Source organism: Pseudopodoces humilis, chromosome 2 (genome assembly GCF_049639895.1).
Source record: "Pseudopodoces humilis isolate 2021_Gansu_Grassland_sample_001 chromosome 2, ASM4963989v1, whole genome shotgun sequence".
Lineage (NCBI taxonomy): Eukaryota > Metazoa > Chordata > Aves > Passeriformes > Paridae > Pseudopodoces > Pseudopodoces humilis.
In genome coordinates, this window is record NC_142201.1 from 103624238 (window position 1) to 103650320 (window position 26083).

Here is a 26083-nt window from a genome sequence, read left to right on the forward strand (position 1 = left end):
CTATATTTATTTCTGCTCTTCTACCTTCTCAATTCAACTAAAAAATTTGTCTTTGCAAAGGAATACACATTTATCTTAAGTACAGTGAACTTCAATGGATTATTTCCACATTTTCAGAAACTGAATACAAAAAAAACCCCAAACAAAAACCAAGTCTCATCCTTCTTTGCTTCCTTTTAATTTAAATATTTTAGGTACTCTTCCCAAATGAAATAATTTATTTTCCTTTTTACCTTAGAAAGAGTGTTTCCCATGTGCTTGTTGTGAAAGATTAAACAGATGAGGGTAACTGGCTCCTTCGGGGTAGGAGGGGAGCTTTCCTTAAAAGCTTCCACAAACACTCCAACTCCAAACCTGTTAGCCAGAATGAAATAAAGTTGCTCTTTCACATCTAATTCTTCTTACTGTTATTAAAAAAGCAGGAAGTCTGACCTGTTCAAGACCTTGTTTAAAAATACTGTGCTAAGCAGCCATATTCTTGAGTTTCAAATTCAAGTGGAACAGGTGCAAAATGTAAAAGCTTTTAAAATGTATCCTCTCCCATTTCATAGTAAGCATACCTTTTTCCTTTCAGAGGGATATTTCACACATCAACACTCTTAGACCTACAATACTACTCCTGTGCAGTATTTCACTTGTAAAAGGTCAACATTCTTTATTAAAAAAAATAATATATATATATATATAAATGGGTGGTTTGAAAAGGCATGAACCACTGCAATACTGAAAAGAGAAGTGGAGAACTGCCCTGAACAGATTTTGAATTGAAGGCCACATTCTATTCCCTGTACATTGTGATCCAGTGTCTCTCCAGAGTAAACAAATTCTCAGACTGATAGGTGCCAAGAGTGAACTCTGCTGCTTCTTGCATATGAGATGCCCACATTTCTGCCCACTGCATTTCTAGGTGGTCTGAACTTCATCACTCCTTCCCCCTGTGGCCTTTTATTAGCAGATATTCAAACACCGCTTGAAAGCCTGTAAGGAAAAGTTGTGTCGCTCCAATAAAAACATACAAATAAATATTCACATATTTTACTGATCTAACACAAAACGTTCTCTAAAAAGAGAAAGAATCAAAATAGTGTCAGGTAACAGCATTACCTAAGGATGCATTAAATCTCTCTTTTCACAAAATAATTAAGTTCCTTCATTAAAACAAGACAGTATTCAGTTCTACAAAACAAGCCCAATAGATATGTTCTTTTACTTCGAATAGAAATTTAATTAGGACAGATAAAAGATTTTTGAGATATTTTGTTGCAACAATAGCAACCCATTTCAAGTAAAGAATTAAAATTAAGATTTTATTTCTGGTCACTTACATGACTCAAGTACCAATTAAAAATGAAGATTAATCCTTACGCTTTATAAATTCAGTTTTTTAAAACCTTTATTTTCTCTACTTAAATCAATTTTTAGAAGTTTTGTTTAGAGCGTTTAATATATTTATATTGAAAATACTTTTAATTTTTTTACTTCAATTTTTTTACTTCAATTTTTTTCTAAGAATAAAAGGAAGGTGCCATTATTGTTTTGATTCAGAAGCCAGTCCCTATTAGAAAATACTTGGCATGGCCATTCACACGCACACTAAAGTGCTCAGGTGCAGTATCATACAGACCAGTGAAGAATATACAAAACACCATTGTGTATAATACTGTGACAGTTTTCCAATATATTCACATACAGTAATTTCCAAGTACCTGAAAGGAAACTGGCCATAAATCATGAAGAACCTTGTCTATAAAATTGAGTAACCCATCAATATACTATATCTCTTCTAAAAATACCTGTATTTTACAATAATATACAAGGTATCTGCTTGCAAACACAGAAGTAGCCATAAATAAAACTTTATTCTTTCTTTTCATTTACAAGCTACCAAGTACCATGTATTTACACAGCACTGGACACTTAAAGTAGTTGCAGTCACAAAATGATCCAGACAGCTGTTGATAAAGTAAAGGATCTTAAGATAAAAGCAAAGTAATACTGTAACAGATAAATGGCAAAAAAGCAGTTTTGCCATAATGATCAGACTTGCGTGTTGCATCAATTCTGGTTGAAACGACTGAGCGCCATGCGATTCTCAGCTTTAATCGTTTGCAGTCTGGCTAAATTTTGTACAGTCATTTCTCTTTTGCAGTTATTAAAATAAAAAAGTTAAAAACTATAGCAGCAACAAGCAAACCCTGTGACAGGAAGGCAAGGTTTAAGAACTAAAAAAGTTTATACAATGTGCTTAGGAAGGTCTGCAGAATTTATCTTCCATCGGCTGGAGTTCGACTGAGTGACAACATGATTCGGGCATATCTTTCACACAGTTCATGTGTGGAGTAGGAAGGTAACTTTGGCGGGTCATTGAAACCTTTAATCTCTGTAGAACAATCTAGGAGTTTTGGCAGGAAATCTGTCAGTTTTTCTTGCAAGTTGGCTGCAAATCAAACCAGAAAAACAAATATAAGCATTTATATCCGCATGTAGAATTATCCTTTTTCTGCCCAATGTTGACTTTTTTTTTGTTAATTAGTGGGTAGAAGAGGAGGAGTTTCACTTGGAATAATTCAGATTCTTTAGGCCTACCAGCAATAACTAGGACATATAAATTCCTAGTAAGATGTTGATAAATTCCCCTTTAAATGATCTAACACAACCAATGCTTTTCTATTCAAAAAGCATGTTTCCTTTACAGTCTGACATCCCAGTGCAACATACGGAAAAACTTTTCATTTAAATATGTACAGGATTATTCAAAAGTCAGGGCAGCTCAAAAAACATTACCAAGGCACAAAAGATACAATTTTAATTCTAGACATTGAAAACACTATAAAAAAAGCTGCACAAGGTCCTTATAACTTAATAACAAATTACTTACGTTCCATTTCTTGTCCAAGATAGGAACACCAACGGTTTCTCATATCTTCCACAGCAACAATATCTTTCTCTTCCATTTCATCCACCAGTAGTAATGGCAAACATGGGACAATAAGCTCGTTCATTATGATCAGGCCATTATTTACTTCCTGATCATCTCCTGATTCAAACAGTGCTGCAGCATGTTCGTTTAGTTTCTTCAGAAACCACCACAAAAAAGGAAAGCCTTTAAGTACACAGCATTTCACAGTCTACCATGCATCATTATCAGTTTGTTTTAAAGCACAGTCTTCCTACAGAATTAGCTGGCAATTTGTATTAACCACAGCTGTGTTCTAACATTTACTCCATGATGCATATGCTCTACTAATCCACTTGAACTTGTGCTGTTCCTCAAGCCACTTCATTTCATACCTGTCAACTCCAATTTTGCAGCTGTTTTGTTAAGACTGAGTTTCTATTTTCTATCACCTGCTTTTATTTTTTCACTATTGTTAAAAGTGACATAACAAGCAAAAAATCCCTTGGTCCAGGCAAGGCATCATTGCTGATGACTTTCCCAATATTTGTTTCCCCATCAAACCATGGCAGCAGGGTGAGTCTACTCACCAACACTGTCAACCACTACTCCCACCTAGCCCAGACATGATGGCACTGAGCCGACTATAATCATAAAGAAAATGATTGGCTATTCAAAAAAAGGTGGGGAATGATGTTTTCTTTTTTACTTTTGTTTTTTTTCCCCTTACAAGCCTCAGTATTAAATTTCTAATGAGGGGAGGTTTTGGGTTTGTTGTACATGACAGCAACACTTCTCCATTAATTAATTTTATTAGAGCTATGCAGCAAACTCAACATTTTTAGCTCTCCTTTCACTTACAAGCAAACACTCTCGTCTGTAGTGAGATATCAGCTCTTCATCGTGCCCTCTGTACGGGCCTTTGGACAAGAGTTCTTTGTTATTCTGGTAAGCATAGATAAGGTAGAGCAAGGCTTCCATGTAACTGGAGTGAAGAAACAAAAGCATTAGGTTCAACATCCACGTACCACCAGCTTCAAGGTAACTACTGTGTTCCTCAAAGGACAGGTAACTCCCCTTGCTGGATGGCAAGCCCACTCCTTCCCACCAATCTCTTCATAATTACTTTTTAAACCATAAAATTTTGTCTTTTACACACATTAGAACAAATTATTTTGTTAGATCATTACACACAAACTCTGATCCAAAGCTCACTGAAACCAATGTGTATAATTTCGCTCCAAAACCAGCTTTAGATTAGCCTTGAGTATCCATGAAAACTTAATTCTTCCTGACTGCTTTTATGTCACATTGGGTTTCAGCTTCCGTTGCCATGAATATCTTGATAGCATTCTACACCTCAGCAAATAAAATTTAAAGCTGTCACCTTATTTCTAAAACAAAACCTGTGAATTTTTAAGCTTTATGAATTGTAAGTTCTTCCAAGTTAATTGGAATCGACTGTGATGGAAGAAGCCATTACAGCATTTCAAAAGCAGAAGTGCTGTTAGACTGTTGATATTTCTGTCTTTAATCTGAATGCAGAAGATAAATGCAAGGCAAACTGGTAGAGAAGGAATAAGAGAGCACCCAAGAACCTATCAGTTAAAGATTGACAGAGATTCCTTCAGGCACAGATGAACAATCTCCCCTCACACTGCTGCAAACACCTGAAATGGTTAATTCGCTTATTTACAAAGACTCAGTTATGACACAAAAGCACTGAAAGCAGTTCTGGTAGCTACCCTAAAAACAGGCATTTTAAAATTGAGATCTCATTTTTATTCAAATTTAAAAAAAAGAAAGTAAATCTAGGAAAATAAATTTCTTAAGGGAGTGGTTAAAGGAACATGAAATTATGGACTCCCTCCTGACGAGAGTATGAGCTCATGGGTCAAGTTGAAACTACCAAAATCAAACTACCAAGCTACTGAAAAAGGCTAAAAATTATGTGCACACACAGAGCATATCCGATACAAGTCAAGAGTTTTCCAAAGTAAGAAACTCAAAACATAAGGTAGTACCTCCAAATGAGACAATAAAAAAGTAAGGGAAAACACTACTTTAAGTCCATTTTTCCCAGCGATGAAAACTCTTCATGTCCCTGGTCACCAATAAAACTGACCAGACAGTTGAAAAATTAATGTAGGAGGAAAGGGGAAGAAAAAGGAAGAAAATATGATTACAAGAATTGAAACTGATGGTTATACAGCCACGGGAGGAGGAGCTTCTCCTTCCATTCTTGGGTCAGTTATTTGTGAAACGGCAGGTTGAAGCTACAGTGTCAACAGCTCTGTTGATGCAAATTGAAACTCAGTGGTGGTAGTTGCCTTAGTTCCAGTCACCCTCTTCTTGCACCTTCCTCACTTGTGTGACCCTTTCCTGAAACAACTGTGATGACATTTAACACCAAGGTAATTTAGTTGAGATTATCATGACTGTATATCCACGCTCAGACTCCTTATATATATTGGGTCTGAGGAATGGGACTACAGTAAAATTAGATCCATAGAATCATAGGGTGGCCTGGGTTGGAAACCCCTGTGCCATGGGCAGGGACACCTTCCACTAGACCAGGTTGTTCCAACCTGGCCTTGAACACTTCCATGGACAGGGCAGCCACAGCTCCTCTGGGCAACCTGTGCCAGGGCCTCACCACCCTCACTGTAAAGAATTACCTCCTAATATCTAATCTAAACCTCTTCTCTGTCAGTTTGAAGCCATTCTCCCTTGTCCTGTCACTCCATGGTCTTGTAAAATGTCTCTCTCCACCTTTCTTGTAGACTCCTTTCAGATATTCAGGGGTTGCTTTCAGGTTTCCATGCAAACTTCTTTTCCTTCAAGGACTGAACAGGCCCAACTTTCTCATCTTGTCTTAATTAGGCAAGTGCTTCATCCCTCCGATCATCTTGGTGCCTCCTCTGGACTGGCTCCAACAGGTCCCTGTCCTTCCTGTGCTGGGACCCAGAGCTGGGTACAGCCCTGCAGGTGGGGTCTGAGCAGAGAGGGGCAGAATTCCACAGGGCTTTGGATACAACCCAGAGCATGGCTGGCTTTCTGCCTTCTCACAGCTGAACTGCACATCAGTTCAAGCCTGCGCAGCCTAAGCCTAAAATCACTGAAGCTGCTCACAAAATTCTGGAGCTCACTAGGTTGAGGCTTAGGAAAAGACACAGAAAGCAAAGAATGGTGAAATTTTAGCATTGCTTTGAAAAAGGCATTTTAGTCAAAACCAAAAAGCTGTACTGGCTTTCCAAGAAACTTAAGAGATAACTGGTAAAGCATACACTTTTAAGCTGCTGCCACAAGAGTGAGCTGCAGGCATAACTCCTACCAAGGCTCATTAGCTGGCTGAGTTCATCTCGGCCAGAGCAAGTTACTATTCCATGCCACAGTCAGAGAAGATCTGCCTGAAAGACCCCTTAATTCTTCACCTGCAGTGAAAAGTGGGCCTTGTCACCCACCATCAGGGATCTTGAGTGACCACTGGAACTACTTCCATGAAAAAGATACACCAAACTACTTTAAAGCTAATTTTTGTGTTTGTTCAACACATTACAATTAAATAAATAAATACTGCTTGACTAAAAGTCGACTTCTGGCTCCATCAATACATCAAGTGCTGCAAGGTTATTGCTTAGTGTTACTGAAGCTAAGAAAAGTTTGTCAACAGAGGTGGGTTTGTGGGGAAAAAAACCACACCCTCAAAACAGTCCTACTAATGAAGACCATATTTCTATTATGAAAGCCTATCCTTTCATTAATATTTTTAAAGTTATGTTTTTATGATTTTAGTGTTAAATGAACTGACAGGTTAGTCTTGTTTTCAGCATAAGGATGGTACCATTGCTCTCTCAAGTGTGCAAGGTGGGAAACTCAGTTAAATCTCTGAGTCCTTTGAGAACCTGAAGCTGAAACACAAGTATGTACTTGTACAAGATGCTTTTGGAGCAGGTCACTGGATACCCAGATTTCACTCATCCATTGACTATACCTTAGTCCTACTGTCTTTGAATCAAACATGTTGTGAAACACTTCTGAAATTGTACCTTTTATTTCTGACCCATATTAGAGTGGAAGACTGGTGATAATAGGTTTGTTTTCTAAATTATGAAGATGCTTTCTAGCAAATACCTCACCCTAACTCTGGAAGCTGTTGTAAATAATGGAGAACTTCGTTTAGAACAGAGCAGAAACCTGTGATTCCCTCTCCTCTCCATGGCATAACCAGAATATGTTACAGCAAGAAGGAATTTATTGAAAACAATCGTATTTTACAATTGAAGGTGCCACTCTGGAGGTCCCAGTGCCAAGGAACTTGAAGATGTTTCACCCCTGCCTGCAATCTTAGAGAGTCACAATGCCTGTGACATTTTTGCCTTTTTAAGGAATGAAGCAACACCAGTGTTTTTATTTTTCAAATAAGTCAGGTAATCTGACTAATCTTTGTACACAAGCTCTTTAAGACCAATAGTGTAGCATATTTCAATTTAGATTATTAGTAAATATACTGTTTATTACATGATGGTAACCCAAAGACAACCCAAGACTCTGAGCTCATTGTGTTAGCCAGTATAAAAAGACATATGTCACAAAGGCAAGGCTGTGTCTTTTGCAATCAGTTTTCCTGTATTGTTTCGGGTCTTTCTTTTTTGGGAAGATACAAGATGAGAAATATGGAACAATTTACTACACAACAAAGAGACAAAATTAAATTTGACTCCTGCTATAAATTTCCCTAGCTATTTTTTTATACATGAAAAATCAGTGATTGACTACATTTATACTGTAATCACCATTCTTGTTGCATGTGTAGATCAGAATAAATTTTAGCTGTTTTGAATTAAGCACATAAATGTCACCCATTTTATACAACCACAATTTCTGACTTGGTTCAAAAAAGAGAAGGGAATGAATCACCATGGAGTTAAGGACAATCACCTACAACAATGACAGCTATGTATGATAGTTTTTCTCAAATATGTTCTGTTTTCCTGACCTTTAGAGCCCACCATAGGTGGAGTTTTGGCTCAGACTAATGCAGAAGGTAAAACTGCTTCAGTGGGAAGACCCAGTCAAAAAGCAGGAAAGATATGGACTTGACTAACTGAGTCTACTGATGAAAGCAGATAAATGTATGTGCACAGGTGGTGCCAGAGGAGGATTTTCATGGCTGAGCGATACCCACAACACCAGAATAGAAGAATAGAAGGAAGAATAGGGGTGCATGTGGAGGGTGCTCTGAAAAGAACCCACGTCTTGATAAGAGAGTGGAAATGGAAATTAAGAATAGGAAGTTGCAAGACTGAAGACATTAGTAGACTGAATAAATGCTTATTTCAAATGAAGAATACATTAAACACTTCTGAATTTAAAAAATAGCTTTACTTATCAATATTAAATTTTGCCTTCACATCATTCTACTACATTTGAGTTCTATACTACCACTTACCTCTTTTTTTGGAAAAACTCCAATCCTACCATGAGAAACATGGTTGTTTCCCTGAAATGTCTATAGTCTTGATGCCATCTCTGCATGTAAGAAAGGGTAAATAGAACTTCATCCACAAAAATGAAATATAATTTATTTTTTTAAACACACACCCCCCTCCACTTAAATTTAGTGTCCTTAAGTACTAAAGACACTTGTAGGCTTGTACATGTGGAAAGTCCACCTGAATCCACCCTCCCTCAATAAAAAGAAAATTTTTAAATGTCTTAAACATTTCTGTATGAGGTTATTCTTACAGAACCTATTACCATTTGAACAGAATACAAAACATCTTTGGAGAACCACAGTTAAAATTATACGAGATCTTGTTTTTTTCTTCCCGACATTACTCGGAATGTATTGGAAAGCTTTTTCATATGCCAAATATTAATCTTAATTTTCGATACAAGGATGACATAGAAAAAGCATGAACACTTTGCATGGGAAGTGCTAAAAAAAACCCCCAAATGCAACTCAGATGAGATGTTGGTGCTGGAGCAGAACATTTATCATACTGCATCACCATTTCTACCAAGTGACTCCAGGTTCACTTTACAGGTAAATGCTCCCAGTGAGAAAGGCACTTTCTCTGCTGAGGGTTAACGGCTGACTTTCAATTCTGCATTAAAAATAAAATTTGGGACAGCACACCATAAGACCCAGCTAGAAGCAGATTCAACAGAAAGAGCTTGAGAAAGCATCCATAGAATGCCAAATCACTATACCAGACTGACATAATCTATGCAGAAATCCCCAGCTACCTATTACAGGAGCTAAAAAAGGGGAGCTTTTCTACAGAGGAACAGAAGATAGCTCTCTAAGTGTGGGGAGTGGGGGTAAGTCCAGAATTGTTTGGTCTCTCTGTGCAGCATCATTCAGAAAATGGTAAAACGCTGAGCCCTGCACAGCCAAGAAAATGCAACTAAAATGCCACTATGAAGGTCCTTCTCTATCAGTGACTAGTGACATTACAGTGACATTACAGTGACTACTGTAATGCAGTAACATCTACTGTAGGTCTCAAACCTACACAGTAATGAGAAGAGGCAATAAAAATATTTTTCATTGGATCTGTGAGGGAAAGATTACTCCCATAATCCTCCTGATGAAGTTGTTTGGAACTCCCACCACAACAAGGAGGTATAGGTGGTGGACTGGAATCTGCCCAGGACATAAATACCCACTATTAAGAGGTCGTAATGAACAGTATTACTCAGACTTGAAACTGATGCTGGAAAATCAGCGACAGGCTTAGCTTTAAATGTGAGACAAATTATTTTAGCAACTATTAGTCACGATTATTTAATGTCCAAGATTCACTCTCACTTTCCCTCCAAGTTTTTCTAAACAACACAGGAGGAAAAACTGAATGCATAAGCTGGTTATGCATGGTCTCAGCAAAGAAAAGAATCTGCTGCTCATAAGAAAATGAGAATAGCTGCAGAGACAGCTGGAGGAAAAGCAAAAATGGGACTGTGCCTGCTATGCAGCTCTCAAGATGACCAAGGCTGGGCACAGACCACTCTCCTCTTTCCCTGCCAGCTGTGTCTACCTAGAAAAAGCCATGTGGCCCATGTGGTGATAAATTGCAAAATATTGTTAGTGACGTCAAGACTCATTAACAAAATAAGGACAGATTCCAACCTAACACTTATTTATGGTTCAAACACTAGAATTACAGCTGTGGAAAAAGCAGCTTTAGCTCAAGAGCTGACTCTGGACAAATAAGGGATCTTTAAATAAATAGCCAGTTTTAACTTCTCAGCCTGAGACAAGAAGAAATTTGTGAAGACAAAATTCAGCTTTACTGATAACTATTTCACATTACAACTTAATTTAAAGCATATGAAATACTGACCTCATATTCCTCCATGTTTACTTCATCTGGCTTTATCATTTCAAGTTTGGCTTGAGCAACCTTCATTATGTTACGGCACCTTACAAAAAGCAATTAAGAAATAATGAAATATTACTGGAAATTCACAGAGGGTATTATCCTTTCAAAGACAGGAGCCTCAGACAGTATGAGCTACAGTCTTATGTACACCAGTATGAAAATGCCATGGAAAATGTACATTTTATTATGCATGTTATAATCAGCAGGAGAGAGCATACTTTTGAAGTATATGCGATGGAGGCCTGTTCTATTTAAAGGATTATTTATTTTATTTTGCTAAATTGCCACATTGCTTAGTCTTTCTTTTAATTTTACAATTAAGGTAGTTTGAAACTCCCTGACAATTACTTCACAGAAGTTTAGAAGATTATTCCCTACACAGAAATCAGACTGTTTTCTAACTTTTAATTTACCTATTTATATAAGTAAGTAAATGGAATTTTGATGGAAGAGAGACATTGTCTTGCTCTCAAGTCAGTCACTCACCCCATTTTGCTTTTTTTTGGAAAGGCTTTGCTCTCTTGCTGCCTTTCAGGGCAGTGAGGAAACACAGTGAAAGAAGGTACAGAAATTTACATGCAAAATTAGGAACAACATTGAGCATTTCTACTTATTTTAGATGAGTAGAAACTCAACTTCCTGATTACTCTTTCAACAGGGGTTTTTATAAAGATTATCTGTTTTAAAAAGTAAATTTGCAAGTATGAACTAGGAGATAAAGCCAAACACACCAGCCAAATATGGAGGGGTGTTTCCACACATCAGAGAACATTCATGAACACAGGAAATGAGATGGGCAGATCTTATTACCTTTCATCAAAGCTGAGATTGTGATCTCCAAACTGTTCCAGTAATGTTCTCTCAATTATCTTCTTTGGTGCCTGGTTTTGGATGAAGTAAACAATTGCATGACGCAAACGATAATCACATTCAGGTGGTGGATCTTCCTGGGCTAATTTTAGCAGACGTGTGTATTCCAATTTAATTGCCTACATAATTTTAAAAAAACAGACATTATTCCTTCTGGCTTTTAACTCAAACACCACAGACACAAGATCCTTTATCTGCCATGGCATTTTGCCTATAAAATTTAACAGATCCACAGACCACCCTTCTAAGAAGTCTAAACCATTTTTTAAAAAGAAAACAAACAAAACCACAGATAAATTGTCAAGTAGATAGTTTCTCTCTCCAGTTAAGCATGACAAAATCCCAAGTAAATCTTCCCTTCAAAAGTAGCTCCTGTGCTATGTCTCCCTGAGAGGAGATTTGTCCAATCCTTAGAGAAGTTTCTTTAAGCCCAAGAAAAGTACAACATTTCAGACACTTGACCTTCAGAAATTTTGTGAAGTCTCGTAAGGTAAAAAAGTACCTCTAATACATGGTTAAATGCAAAGACATGAATAAAAAATATCCTAAAGAAAGGTTAGTGAACATAAATGATTTGGAAAGTACTACATGGGAATGAAATACGTCTTTCAATGAAAAACAAATGATAGGCTTTCTGAAGAAAATAATAATTCAATATGAACAGTACTGCCCTATAGGGCAGGATGCAGCCCTCACTGAATATTTTAGAGGTCATCATAATAATTTACTTTTCCAACTTTGTCAGCACATTAGGTTTTAATGAACATCATTTAATATGTTCATTAGATTTTATTCACTGAAACTATACAGCATGAACTGGAGCAACAAGAAAAAGATTTAGAAAAATGGTCACGAATGTTAACACACATTCCATAAATTCTCTCTGGAAACAGGGAGGTGATTAGACAGTTTCCTAACACATTAGCAAAGTTTCAATACAATGTATCACAAAATAATAAAGCATCAAAAGAGTCATGACACCCTCCCCCCCGCCCCCTTCAGTATTTCAAATGTCTTTGTGCTGTAATACCTGACATTTACCTATCAGAAATTTGGGCTCCCATCCTCTCCTAATCACACATTTTGTCTCAGGACTAAACATGTAGGGTAATAATCATACAGGTTTAAACAAACACAGAGCACGCGGAGGCCTTTAAAACTTAGGAGAATGTTCTGCATCACTATCTTTAAATCAGTATCTTTAAATACTCATGATTTGCATTATCATTAAAAAAGATGTTTAGGACAACAATATAAATGCCAAAAGCCATGGAGTTTCTATTGTCTTACATCAGAAATTCTACAATTAGAAAGTCAACATGGCTAAGAATTAATCCTTGTTTACTGAGGAAGTAAAAAAAACCTGGTATCAGACATTGAATTTTTCATATAATTACCTAGAAGTAGGAAAAAATGCAATACAAACCATGTATTTTTATAATAATTTTTAAAATAATGCGGTATTCTACAGATTCAGAAAACTTTAACAAAATGGGAAAATGGTATTTCTCTACAGAAAAAGGGACAGTAGAAGAAAGTATTATATGCTTTAATTTTCTGAGGATATTATATAAAGATCTTAAAGGAAACATTCTGGGAGGAGTTGTCTATAAAGGTTAAAGAAGAAGGATTTGAAGAGATCACTGACCAAGAAATATCTGAATGTTAGTCATGTCTTAAACCTGAGATCTAGAGGGGGAGTGAAACCTTGGCAGTAACAATGACCCACACCAAAGGAGTTTCACCTAAGTAACACTGTAAAACAAAGATATAGAACCCCTTCCAGTTTTCTGAAAACACTAATTTCATAAAAAACAACACAAAGGAACACAGTAATGGTATTAAAAGACATCATAGGACCTTTTATAGTAACTTATGGGAAAACATGAAATTTCATCTGATGCATCCTGAAACAAAAACTTTGTTCCCAAAACAGCCCCACTTCATCTGCATCCCTTCATACTAATGCATTTCTTCAATTTCTCCTGTTCTAAGCTACTGCAAACACGATTCAGCAGAAAATGAGTAAGGAAAGTTTTCTACTTTATGTCAAAACATTTTCTCACTCAAAGACATTTTGCTCCTGTGAAGCCTAAATGTTTAAGGATTCAAAATTAAAGACTGAAAATCATTTCAACCAAGCATTGTTTTGATAACTCTAAAGCATTAAATATAGTTTTATTTTGAACTAATTTTCTGGTTTAACATTATCAAAACACCCTTTATATTAAAAAAATAGATATATTTGAACTTTCTGGTAAGGAGTGATTTGATCATATGACGATTTTTTTTCAACTTAAAATCAGTTTATGTATTTTCATTAATAAATTTGAAAAAAACCAAAAAAGCAACCAGTGCTGAATCCCAAACAAGCCCAGTTTCACTGAACAGAGGCTGTGGCAAGTGTCTCTCCCTTCCCTGAGATCAGGCACAGTTAGCAGAGACAGCCCTGCAAACACATTTTGGTTATAAGCCTTCTGTAAGTATCCACTTCAACCCCCCCCCCCACAGACAAACCAACCAACCCATGAGGTTTCAGTTTCCTTACCGAGGGGTGCAGAACTTTTTGGTGGTGATGGTAGCGTTTTTTTGTTTGTTTGTTTCCTGTTGGGGGGTTTTGTGCTTTTATAATTTCTTCTAATGGAAGTACACCATTAAGAAGAAAACAGACCGCTACTCAATGACAAGCAAGAAACTTCCTTCTCCTCTCCAAATCACATTTGAGAGGATTTTACATTTTAGATCATGTCAAAGCAATTCCCTTTCTAGAAGCCTGAAAATTTGAAAGGCCACAAGCTTAAGGTGCTTAGAAGTTTGTGTATTTAAGAAAATGAACGCATTCTTAAATCTGGTGTCACAGTGAAGACTTATCACTGTAAAAAGCCAACATCTAATTCCCAGTAATAAAAAAGTGCTTAAATAAATAGTATTGACACCGATGTGGTTACACAAAAGTAAGCAATTTAAATTTAAATTTATTAAAAATCTTTTATGGAGTACAATCCAAGAACATCTCTTTGAAATAAACAATAAATGACTGAAAAGTCTCTGGGTAAAAAAATCCTGATGTCCCACAGTTTAGCAAAAGCCTGAGTTTTATTACTAACAGGAGAAAAAACCCATATACTTTTACTGATTACACATCTAGGTTTCATGTTACTATTATGTTATTCGCTACTACTATTATTAAAAAGCTAAAATGCAGAAAAGTATATGAGCTACTGATATCAACAGAGCAAGTATCTGTCTATTTTTTAAGGGAGAAATATCTAAATGAGGGATTGATATAGACAAGTACGTATAAATGCTGGAAAAGACTTTATATACAGAAAGGGGTAGAGGGAATAGCATATCTAATAGGAAAAGTCAGAGGAGAAAAAGTTGAAAATGTTAGTTGTACCTTAAAGAACCCTGCTTCTGGCCCACACCTGTCATAAACATTCCTGGCTTTACCTATAGCCATGATAATACCTTGCATGTTCGGGGTCAGCATGACCTGCCACAAGGGATTTAAGGTAAAAGTTTTGAATGATTAATATTTTAATGACTAAATTCAATATGCTTTTAGTCTCATGCAAGATGAAAAAGCAACTTAATGCATGCATATATTGATATGGCACATTTCAATACAGATCTGGTGAGCATATTCTGCAAATCAAATCATGGCATGTGTATATACAGTTTTACTGTAACAACATTAAAGGAATCTTACAAGAAAGAAAGAAAAAAAAAAGGAAGAAAACAGTGTCAAAAAAGTCACATGGACCAAACTTCCCAGGAAAAGAACATGCACAGTTCAGCATTAGTACCAAGCAGAAACTGCACACTGAGTGAGTGCTACCCATGGCCATCTAAGAATTAAAATAAGTTTCAAGAATGAAAATCATCCAATCACACTTCAGATATACTGCACTAAAGCCATGGAAAATGATACCACCTGTATTTAATGCATATTTCAAGGTCAAAATAAGAGACTCACTGCTGCAAATGCAATCAATCCCTGAGGCATGTGCACACAAATTCTTAAAACATCAAACTCAACACAACTAACAAACACCAGACACCTCCTGCTGCTATTCACATCAGTTACAAATAATTTGATACAGTCAAGCTACTCAGAAAAGCCTTTCTCCTTTTTATCTGTAAGCAAAGGGAAACACTCCCTTTCTCCCTTCCCAAAGTACTGCTGGCACAGCAACCAACGATGAAGGATCTTAAACTCCTTGCAAGTCTCCCACACATAAAAACATTAAGAAAAAGTGAATACACTCACAAAAAGAACAGGGAAATAGGCAGGAAAGTTATCCTCTAGAAAGACAATGGCATGGAGACAAAAGTAAAAACAAACAAACAAGCAGGTCATTGTATGAGGTTAAATCCTCATTTCTTTCAAGGTGAAGACTACACATCTATGAGAAGCTAAACTCAGTGTGATAATGTCAATTAAGCCATTTTATTCCTCACCCCATCCTCCCAGTTATAACTGATCACACTTCCAGGGCAGAATGACCTGAAATATCCATTTGCCTAGGGAAGGTAAAGCTCCCCAAGAACCCATCTTCAGACCCCCGAGAATATGGGCTGCACCAACTCTATTCCCAACCAAAACAAAATGGGGAGTAAGCAGTGACGAGGCAGGGCAGTTTGATGACCAGCACTGTTGCTTTCGACTGCTGAAACTAGGCAGCAAAAAACAGCGGCTCTCAGAAAAACAATGGGCCCCTCAATTATTCCTCAAGTGGTATCAGGCACATGTACCACCCTGAGTCTTAATTATTTCTAAGATTTTTCAAGTTTCAGTTCTACCAGCTGTATCAGTTTCAGGCTATTTCCATGGCTAATTTAATCCCCAGAGCCTGAAAAGCTTAATCATGGCAAATAAGAGATCAGACTTGAACATGAGCTTTACTGGATTGACAAGAAAGCACAAACACATCCCTCAGTGTCCTGTCACCTTTTCAATAATGCAGCAGTGTGCAGTTGATCACCAGCATTTTGAAGGCTACCTGGCCTAACACGAACATTCAACCTCCACAGCTGAAGAGACAAATACACCTCCAGTGTAAACGGTACCATGCAAAGCGTGCCCAATTCAGAGTTTGTAGTGCTTTCCTTCCATATTTCATGGCAAACTATGACATTGTTAAAGATTACAATTCGCTAAGCATTTAGTTTTGCAGAAGTCTGTTAGGTGTCACAGTGTGCAAACATGCCAAAAATTCTCATCAGGCAGCACAGGGAAGCACCGAGGAGGAGCGGTGCACACAACTGCAATCAGAGGTACCTCATCGTCATAACCCCCCTCCTCTGACTCAATCACAAAAGTCCCTACATCAGGGATCGCCACCTCTACCACTCGCTGGGTAGGAGCTGCTTGAGCTGGGGCATTAGCAGAGCTCTGCAGAAGAAAACCATTATCAGTACGTGTTTGGGGAAAAAAAGAATAATCATAATAATCATCAGAAAATACAGTGAAATTATGGAGAGATGCAAACTGACAGGCTGTTCTAGTACAATGATGTCTACTGCTGAAATTCTGAAAAAAATCAGAAACTGTATCTAATTAGAGAATATAACTGATATTTATAATCTTTTAAGCAGTAGATTTTAAAATTAAGCCATAATTACTAAAATTATTTCATTTGTTCTTTATTCACTAATTCTACCTTTAGAGGTCAGTATACCAGTATTACAACTCTAATATCCATTATAAATTTAAGCCATCTGGCAAAGGATAAGTCTGTGAACTACAATTTTTTTGTACATTTCACCCCAAAATTACTAATTATATCATAAAATATCAGAATAGTTTAGGAAGGGACCTCAAAGATCATCTAGTCCTAAAGACGCCACCCACTAGATCAGGTTGCTCAGGGACCTGTCCAGTCTGGCCTTGAAGAGGGCCAGGTCAGATACCTCGTATCTAAAATACCTGATGAAGTCACACTAAAGGATAGAAACAAACTAAAAGCTAACATTTCCTGATGCTCTGGGAGAAAAAAAAAAACAAAAAGCCTCTAACAATCGAGATATTTTAAAAAATATTTCAAAGAGCATTACATTCAACTGGTTTATTTTTTAGAAGAGTAATTAATTAGAAAATCAGGAGAAGATTATCCTAGTCACTAAAATTCTTGGTGTGTTAAACGAAGTTTTAAATAACAATGGAGACAAATCTTGGTTCCTGTGGTCTATCACTGACTAAAAGGCAGTTTGCAACAACTGCAGAACTTAAACCTTGACTCTAATCCAGGCAATGGCAAAGTGCTAGACTACTTCTTCTGGAGCTGTAACCATAGCCTCACCTTTTAACAAACATTCCAAAAACATACTCAGTATCTATTTACACTCAAAACTGTATAAATACAAAGGAAGGCTGTGCAATAAGAGGGCAGAAAAAAAGGACAAAAGTCATAAAATGGACAAAATGAATATGTGATGAATAACCTATAATCCTGTTATGTGCTGATGTTGGCTTCCTTCTTTTAAAAATGGACAAAGAAAAAGTGAAGTAATGGAATACATGCCTGCATGTCTGAATGCATAAGGAAACAGAATAATTAGAAAGCATGCTGATATACTGAGAAGGAAGCACAATTCTGCATAAGTGAAATTTGGGGATACTGAGAACAGCTTTTAAATGTTAACAGAGTACCTTCAGATTAACTAGAAATTTACTTTAACAGCTCAAGTACATTTATTTCTAAATAATGTTTGCATGGTTTGTTGTTTGGGGTTTTTTTTCTCATTAAACAGGTCGTGGTGTTCCCCAACCAGTCTTGTGAAGTGCAATGTCTGTCCACTGTAACAAGTGCCATTATCCTTAACTACAACACTTGATCCATGGAAAAAAGTCTAAGATACTTTCACCTCCCACTAGGATGGTGCCAGAAACCCTGGAAGAGGGACAGCTTTATAAAAGGTATTTTATCATGCCTTTTGGTATCTTCATAGCCACCTCTTCAGCTGGAGTAACACATATTAAATACTAAGCTGTTCTGAGAACTCAAAAAAGGCCAATACGCAGCAACCTAAGGCTTTAGTGGCAGAGCATCTCTTCACCCAGAGTTAGGTGAGTTTCCCTGTTAGCTTCAATTTCAGTTTAGTGGAGGAAGTGTGCTTCCCTGCCTTCCTGACACCACCGGAGGGGTGGAAAACCCAGCAGGTCAACAGGGTTCCAACAAGCTGTCACATAATTTTCAAAGACTGCAAGGTATCTGGGGCCAGACTGCTTCTGTTTAATGAGGATTCATACCTGATCTTAGGAAGCATTTTGCACAGATCTAAACTGTTCATATCCTTCGTGGTTACTAGGGACACCTAAGGAAGCCATACTGTATATTTATGGATAAAGTTCCAAGACAGATGTATATATATTGTTTTAATGGCATTTAGTTTTGTGGCAAACACATTTGTCATTTATCTACATACTTAGAGGGAAGGAAAAAAAAAATATTTGCTGAAAGAAAAAAATGTCAAATACTAGTTTCATTAATAACCCATAAAATAGTTAATGTGCCATTCCTCTTAGTATACTTCACACCAAGTGGAATCAGAAACACCCAACACATTATTATGGACATTTCAAGTTAATATAGGCATCCTATGAATCACAAAAAATTATTTTCGTCAAGTTGTGAATCTGCATTAAAGCTACAGAATACTGCTGAAAAATCCCTTATTTTTGAAAGCTACATTAACTTCCACAGGTCTGTCAAAGGAACTCAATTATATTCTTATATTTCCCAGATAAAAACTTGACTGTCTAAAGCATTATTTTTCAAGTCTGTCAATGTCTACTCCTCAAAAATACATGGGATCATCAAACATTTTTTAAAATATGGTGGGCACAAACAGCTGATTGTAATTTGAACAATATGCTGTACACCTGACAAGCACTTTAATCCCCTAGAGAACACCTATCTTAGTTTTTCTTTTGCACTACACCCATTACTGTTGTACACAGTTTCTGGATGAACTTTAGTGCTGGACAGTCCCTGAAGAAAAAGCAATTTTCAGTTCAAAGTTTCCAGACTCACACCCTTTTATCAGCTTTTGTATCATTTTCACTTGTAAAATAAAAGCAAAAGAAGTATTTCAAGCTTCAAAATATCCTCACCGTATCCATTATAGCTTCTGGACCTCTATCTTCTTGTTCAGCTAAAGCTTTATTGATTGCTTGTACAGAATCTTCTTTTAAGTGCTTTGAAATATCAGTTCTTGATGGCTGCTCTAAATATTCTGGTTCTCCTGCTTGAACTTAATGACAGAAATAACATAATTTTGTATGTTAACATAAGCATGAATTTTAAATTGATTTTTTTTTTGGATCACTGGCTCATAAGTAAGTTAAGCACATAGAAAATGCAGGGTAGATCATACAATTCACAAATACAACTTTATACCAGTATATGTCTCCTGTAATTTTAAACACTTTCCTACAAATGGATCCCTGATTTTATATGAGGAAGAACAGACCCATCCTGTCTATAGACCCATTAAAGCTCCTGAGTGAGGGGTGTTCATTAATCAGTCTCAAGGATGACTGAGAACAAAGGTGAGATTCTAGCTGGAGTTTCTGTGGGAAACAGATTCAACATATGGAATGACCTCCAGGCATTTGAATGCAAGATTTATTTTTACTTTGTAAAATAATAAACACATTATATTTTTCTGCCTTAAGAGAGATCTCAGTCTCCTCCACTTGAGAGCAATAAATTGATTAGTATAATGTCTTATATTCCTTACATGATGAAACCAAATTTTGTGAGATTAAACATTCATTTTCTACTGTCTTTTACTAACAAAAGAAATAGCATGAATCTCTAAGTGTTTGTGAACTCAAAACATAACAAAAGATGAAGCAACTCTCCGTAGAGTTTACAAAACAAACAATGCCATTAAATCACTGCACTTCTTACACTCATTTTGCAGTCACACATAATTATGAGAAATGTATGTTCAATCTTTAGGTCTCACATACAGCAATGAGAACACCTAGGCAGAAAATTCATCATGTCATCTTTCACACAGCATACACAGCCTACTGCAATGGAGCAAGAGGTGGATGTTACCAAAAACCTGGCAGCTCTGGTTTATAATCAGATTGCCAGTGCTCCTTATTAGCTGGGTTCCTACAAGCATTGGCCTCTCAGTTGCTGGTCAGAATCTTTTCCACAATTTTAACTCCCCTCACTTCCACACTTCTAAAGTAACTTCTTAAGCCAGCCCTACTATCATTAAATCTATTCAATGCATTGCCCCAAATACATTATTCTGCTCTTCAGATCTAAATGCTGTTCTAATTTAAAATTTGATTGTAGGTCTCACACTAAATCATCTTGAATAGAAGAAACACATTATTTACAGACTAACAAATCCTCAAAACAGACTGGTGAGACCTGTCTTAAAAAGCCTCAGTTTCTATAAGGGGGAAAAAAACCCAATGAATAATTATTTTCTTTAAATAAAAAATGAAATGCAAAAACCCACCCCAACAACTTCAAGTATAGTTACCTTGGCCAAGTAAATAGCTGTTATTCAAGATAACACAAATTAACTTTTTCTTCCTTTGTTACACTGTAAAATTTTATATAAAAGCCCCAGTGACTTTAGGTCCTACTCCTTTTCCGAACAGGTAGAAACAGCTAACCTGGAGCAGGTGAGGGTGCTGGTGCCCTAGGTATCTGAGATAATTTCTCCTGCTGTGTTTTCTGAGCAAGTTCTGCATCCCACTCTTCAAGTTCTTTTTCAAAACGTTTATTGTCTTCTTTGACATAGTCCCTTAGATCAGAAGGCAGTGTGTCCATTCCAACAAGGATTTGCCCTGTTTCTTTGTTGAACTCCTCTGTGGTAACATGAAATAGAAGTTTCAGAAAAAGAAAGAACAGGACAAAAGAAAGTAGAAAATATGTTCAGCAGATACCCTCAAGTGAATTACCAGAAATGTACAGTGTAACACCAAACCTCCAAAACTATATTAGTTTTAACTGGTTTTACTATCTGTTGAGCACTCTATGTGAACATTCAGAGAATACTCACAAAATCCCCACTGTTGCTTGACTGTATTACGGCCACAGAGAGCTGGACATAACTGAACTTCCCAAGAGAAAAAGGGAAGGAGAGTTGGAGAGTGGACCTACAGGAATTCTCAAAGCCAGCTGATAAGAACACCAGCTAAGCTGAGTAATCTTCCTTTTGTTTTGAGAATGGTCTCTGCAAGGGTATCCCAGAGGGATCCTCCAGCAGTAACTGCCCTGCAGTGAGAGCAGGCCTCAGATTTAATTGGAATGGCACAGGCAGCCTACAGGGCCCAAACACTCTATGGCTTCAAGCACAACACCAAGTTGGCATCCTAGGAATGTCAAGGGTAATACAGGCTGTCATTTAAAAACTGAACAAATGAGCTCTTGAGCCTTCTGCCCTATGAAAAAACAGGAACCTGAGTATTTTCCATGACCTTCTACTGAATTTCTGGACACTTTCACAGACAGCTCTCTGTCTACCATTATCAAAAACTTTGTGCTAAGGGATCTCTGTCCTCTCTTTAAACACTTCCATACAAAGCCTTATAGCTCCATACTCCTACATAACCTGAATAAAATTTCCCAACCCATGTACTACGTAGGTTTGATGTGTGGTTGGTAGGGCTAAGTTATTCACATTCAATTTACTGCATAAGCTTTCAAGTTTCCACACTCCAGCAGAGTGTATGAGGGTTCTGAGGCTTAGAGGAAAAAAAGGAGCTGCATGAGGATTTTAATGTCAAAAGGCTAATTTCTCTATTTCCATACTTCCCTTCTAATCTTATCATAAACCCTCCAAAATTCTGCAATCCCTTCTCTAAAATATTTACAAATTAGCAAAGAGTTTGTGAGGAACAGGAATAAAACTTAAGATAACTATTAAAAACATTTCACAAATCTGGAAATCCATCTAAAAGAAGTTTGCTTTACCAACGTGTTCAGCTATTCTCTATCATGCAGAATCTGTGTCGGTAACCTTACCTTGTATCAAGTACTGCTCCTTGTCATTGATATACATTAAACAATATGCACTGGCATTCCTGTAACCACCAAAAGAGTCCCGTTCCAACTCTTCCCAAGTTGACTTTGTCACAGAAATGTCATTATATTTCATCCATCTGTTCTGGTGGTGGTCATAAATATATGCCCAGTAGTGGCCTGCATTCGCTTGACCCTCATGAACTAGGACAGCATGCAACCTATAAGGAACCTTAAAAAAAAAAAAACAGAAAATAAAATAAATATCAAACCCTCCTTGACAGCATTTAGTTCCTATTGTATACCAGCAATAATTGCTACATGGAACAAAAGTAACAGAAATAAAGTTAATCAGGATCAAAACACAACACAGAGGAAAAACAAGTAAAACTAGCAAGCAACCTAAGGACTCAGAACTGTGTTACTTACCCCTACTTGTTACAGGAGATCATTTTAAAAATATTAGTGTACAATATAAATGTCTACTCTGCTGTCTTTACTGCCACGCATCCTCTTTTCTTAATTCCTTAATAGTCCTACCTTCACTGTATCTACCAAAAAAACCCTCAAATAAGTCAGCCTTGACTGTCTTTGATTTGCTTCAGTTCCAACCTGGTAAACCTGTCAAAAAGTCTGGAAAGATACATGCAAATCCAAGGTAATAAACTCAGAGTTTTCTGTGTGCCAGTAAAAGAATTTATTTAAATTAATACCTGCTTCAGTTTCCCAAAAATAAAATTCCTACAGCAGAATAGGAATACAACTATTTTCCTGTATTTTAACTGTATCAAGAAAAGCTAAATAAAGCATGGAAGACCTGATAAGGCCCTCTCCTCCTCCTGAGGGAAAGGATGATAGCAGTCTCTAGGAGCAGTATAAAATGAATTCCAGGCTACATCTGTAAACCAACAGGTAAGAACAATAGGAAACTTAGTTTCTACCTAAGTAACTGGGAATCTGAAGGAGAAAGAGAAGCAGAATGAATGAGTTCTTCCTTACCTATGAGTCTTTTGAAAACATCTTAGTGATTGACTCATTTTAACCTGCTGGAATAGCACATGCAACATAAAAGGGAAAGCTAAGCTTCCCTGCTCTGCCCAGTGTGCCTCAATGACAACAGCTCAGCTGGAATGAAAAACCCCAAAACCAGCTTGTACTGGTTTCACAATCTGGACTGAAGATAAAGAGTCTCTTTAACTCAAGGTGTACTCAGTATTTTTCACGAATATTGTTTGAGTGATGCAACACTTGTAAATACACACATAACTGTGACTGGAGAAATTCCTTGAAGTTATTTTTAACCTGATAATTCTCTTCCAGGCTATATGCAAGTGATGGAGATTTTTCAACTCCCCTTGAACTGTAAAGCAGAGTGACTGCACAGAAGCTGGAATCAAACAGCCTGTCATTTCAGAGACCAAACCACACTCTAAATCTCCCAAACACAAAAAGTATACACGGAAGAAATCCTAGCAAGTCCTTAAATCTGAATGCGCCGGGGTTTTTAACATCTGTTATAAAACCAGTATGAAAGCCTCCTTAAAATGACTGCAAGCCTGTGTATATGCACGAAAATCTATGCAGATCCTGATTTAAAAAAACATGACTCTTTAGACTTTGTCAAAATAAAATTTTCTTACCCTAAAATCAGGAACTAAAAATCCTCATTAAATTTAAATAGTTTTACTTCAAACCATGCTAACTGGGTCAGCTTGAGGGTCCCCACTCTTTCCTCCAAGTCAGGAGAAGCAGCTGTCAGTCATGCACACTGAGCTTTCAGGAAGGCTTTCCTCAGAGGTCTGTGACCAGGGGACAGGTGAGTTCAGTGCCAACAGGCACCTCTTGTAATAATACAGTATATAATATATATGTGATATATATTATATAAAGCAACACAAACATAGATGGCATTAAACTTCTTAGTTTACACTTACTACTTGTGAACCAGGAATGGAGCTTCACCAACCCCATCACATCTAGCTACAGAACAGGTCTGTCAAAGCTGCTATATCAAAGATGAACTCCCACAGAAAAAAAAACAGTTGTGTCTCTTTATCAACAGCAAGTTCACAGAAGGAAGGAAATAAATAAGCAGCTGATGAAATATTCATTCAGGAGAATGAAACAAAGATTTTGGGAATGTATTTCATATGACAATTTGACAAAGGTTTTATGGACTACTGTATCACCTTAGAATCCAAAAGGACAAAAGGAGAAGAGAAAGAGCTTTTCAAATAGTTCATAAATACACTAAGAAGCATTCTGCAAATATTATACATTTGTCTTAAAAATGCGTGCCTAGAACTTGACTTCAAGACTGCAACCCTGCAATTGTGCAGAGGGAAACATATCTGTAAGACAGTACTGTGAAACTGCCCCCAGGGAATGGGGCAATACCCAGCTATCAAATCACCCAGTGACAGAGATAGGGGGGAAAAGTAGACAGTTCTGCACACCTGCCTCCTTGCTCTTGTGCCAAAACAACCACAGGGACAAACCAGCTGAGCTGCAGGGCAGCTTCCCTTCCAGCCTGATTTTAGACTGGTTCAGCACCTACTTTGTGTTTTACTAAGTAATCTCTGTGTTTTGTAATGACGGCTGACTAGTCTTTGCTATCCAGAGGTATTTCCTCCTACAACACCTAAGACAACATAGGTAGACTACTCAGATGCAAGTCAATTAATATTACTGTTAGATGACATGTAGTCTGTGGCCTTCTTTTTATAACGCAAATATTAAGGAAAAAATGTGCCTGCTAGTAGCAAGCTTAAAGAAAGTCATCTAGGCAAATCTGCCTGAAATCCTTAACATCAGAGTTCAGCTGCCAGTAACTATTAGAAGCCATGTACAAAATGAAGACATACCTCAAGGAAAACTGTAAGCTGAATAGATCTTACTTGGAATGAAAATAGTTTTTTTTACTAACAGAAAGTAACAGAGGAAGTAATCCTTAACCTTAAAACCTGTCAGAGTGAGAGAACATGAGTATGTGAACATAAGAATTCGCAGAAGAGCCGCAACTCCACAGTAAGACATTCTAAAAACACTACTTAGATTACACAGAATGAGAATTTGCTAGAAGACAGTTTAATAATCAAAGCTGTGACTGATACATAATCTAGACAAAGTTTAAAAAACCCAAAAAAACAACAAAATAAAAAACCAAGCCAATAGCAACAAAACCACTCACTGGGACTATCTACAAATCAAAATCAGGAGCCTGGAATTTCCATGTATTAGCACAGTGGCACTAAGCACCAAAGTAAATAATACTTTCCTGTGTCTAATGCTTCACCACCTTAAAGCCAAAAGGTTACTGAGCAATATGGGCAAATCAAGGCAAGAAAATTTTGTTGTGCAAATCTGCGTTCAACTGAAAAACGGGGATCAGAGATAGAACATATTTGGGCTTTTCATCACAGTTGCCTGAATTTAAGCACGTCACCTGTGAAATACTCTAACACTGTCTTTCATCTGACTGTGCACAATTAAAGGACTTACAAAACCCATTATGACTTTCCAACAAAACTTCTAAAACACTACATAATTGCTGTATACTTGCTTTGTTTTCAAGCAAATCTAAGAACTTTTTAAAAGTCCCAAAAAGGGTCTATTTTCAATTATTTCATGCCAAAACTGTACTTACTTGGACCATTGTTTTGTCAGAGTACATCAATTCAATTGTCCGATGTATTCTAGATATACTTTCTTGTAAATCTGAAAAAGAGAAGAAAGAACCTCTCTTCCACAAGGCTGTATAACTGCACACAACTACAACTCAGGAAAAGCCAAACAACCAGCCAAACAAAGCCAACAAGCCCCAACAGGGGTGTATTTCACACATGGAACATCTATCTACACACCAAACGCTAAACCTCCTTGGATGAAAGATCTCCCCCACTTTGACAAATCCTTTCCTACAGCAA

The 26083-nt window shown here is 37.0% G+C and overlaps 1 protein-coding gene across 4 annotated transcripts in view; it reads right to left on the minus strand.

Annotated features, from left to right (window-relative positions):
• Positions 1-1019: 1019 nt before the first annotated feature.
• USP25 (ubiquitin specific peptidase 25) overlaps positions 1020-26083 on the minus strand; it is a 90621-nt gene continuing 65557 nt past the window's right edge. For 2 of the 4 annotated variants that reach the window (XM_014253580.2, XM_088068336.1), the window contains 12 exons: positions 25804-25874; positions 22161-22389; positions 20807-21001; positions 19274-19413; positions 16439-16552; positions 14555-14650; positions 11095-11273; positions 10246-10324; positions 8349-8428; positions 3758-3881; positions 2879-3074; positions 1020-2437 (listed from right to left, as the gene is read on the minus strand). In XM_014253580.2, coding sequence (XP_014109055.2) covers positions 2265-2437; positions 2879-3074; positions 3758-3881; positions 8349-8428; positions 10246-10324; positions 11095-11273; positions 14555-14650; positions 16439-16552; positions 19274-19413; positions 20807-21001; positions 22161-22389; positions 25804-25874 — 1676 coding nt within the window. In that variant the 3' untranslated portion in view covers positions 1020-2264. The remainder of the gene's footprint in view (positions 2438-2878; positions 3075-3757; positions 3882-8348; positions 8429-10245; positions 10325-11094; positions 11274-14554; positions 14651-16438; positions 16553-19273; positions 19414-20806; positions 21002-22160; positions 22390-25803; positions 25875-26083) is intronic. The other 2 variants (XM_014253581.2, XM_014253582.2) reach the window with 2 other exon arrangements.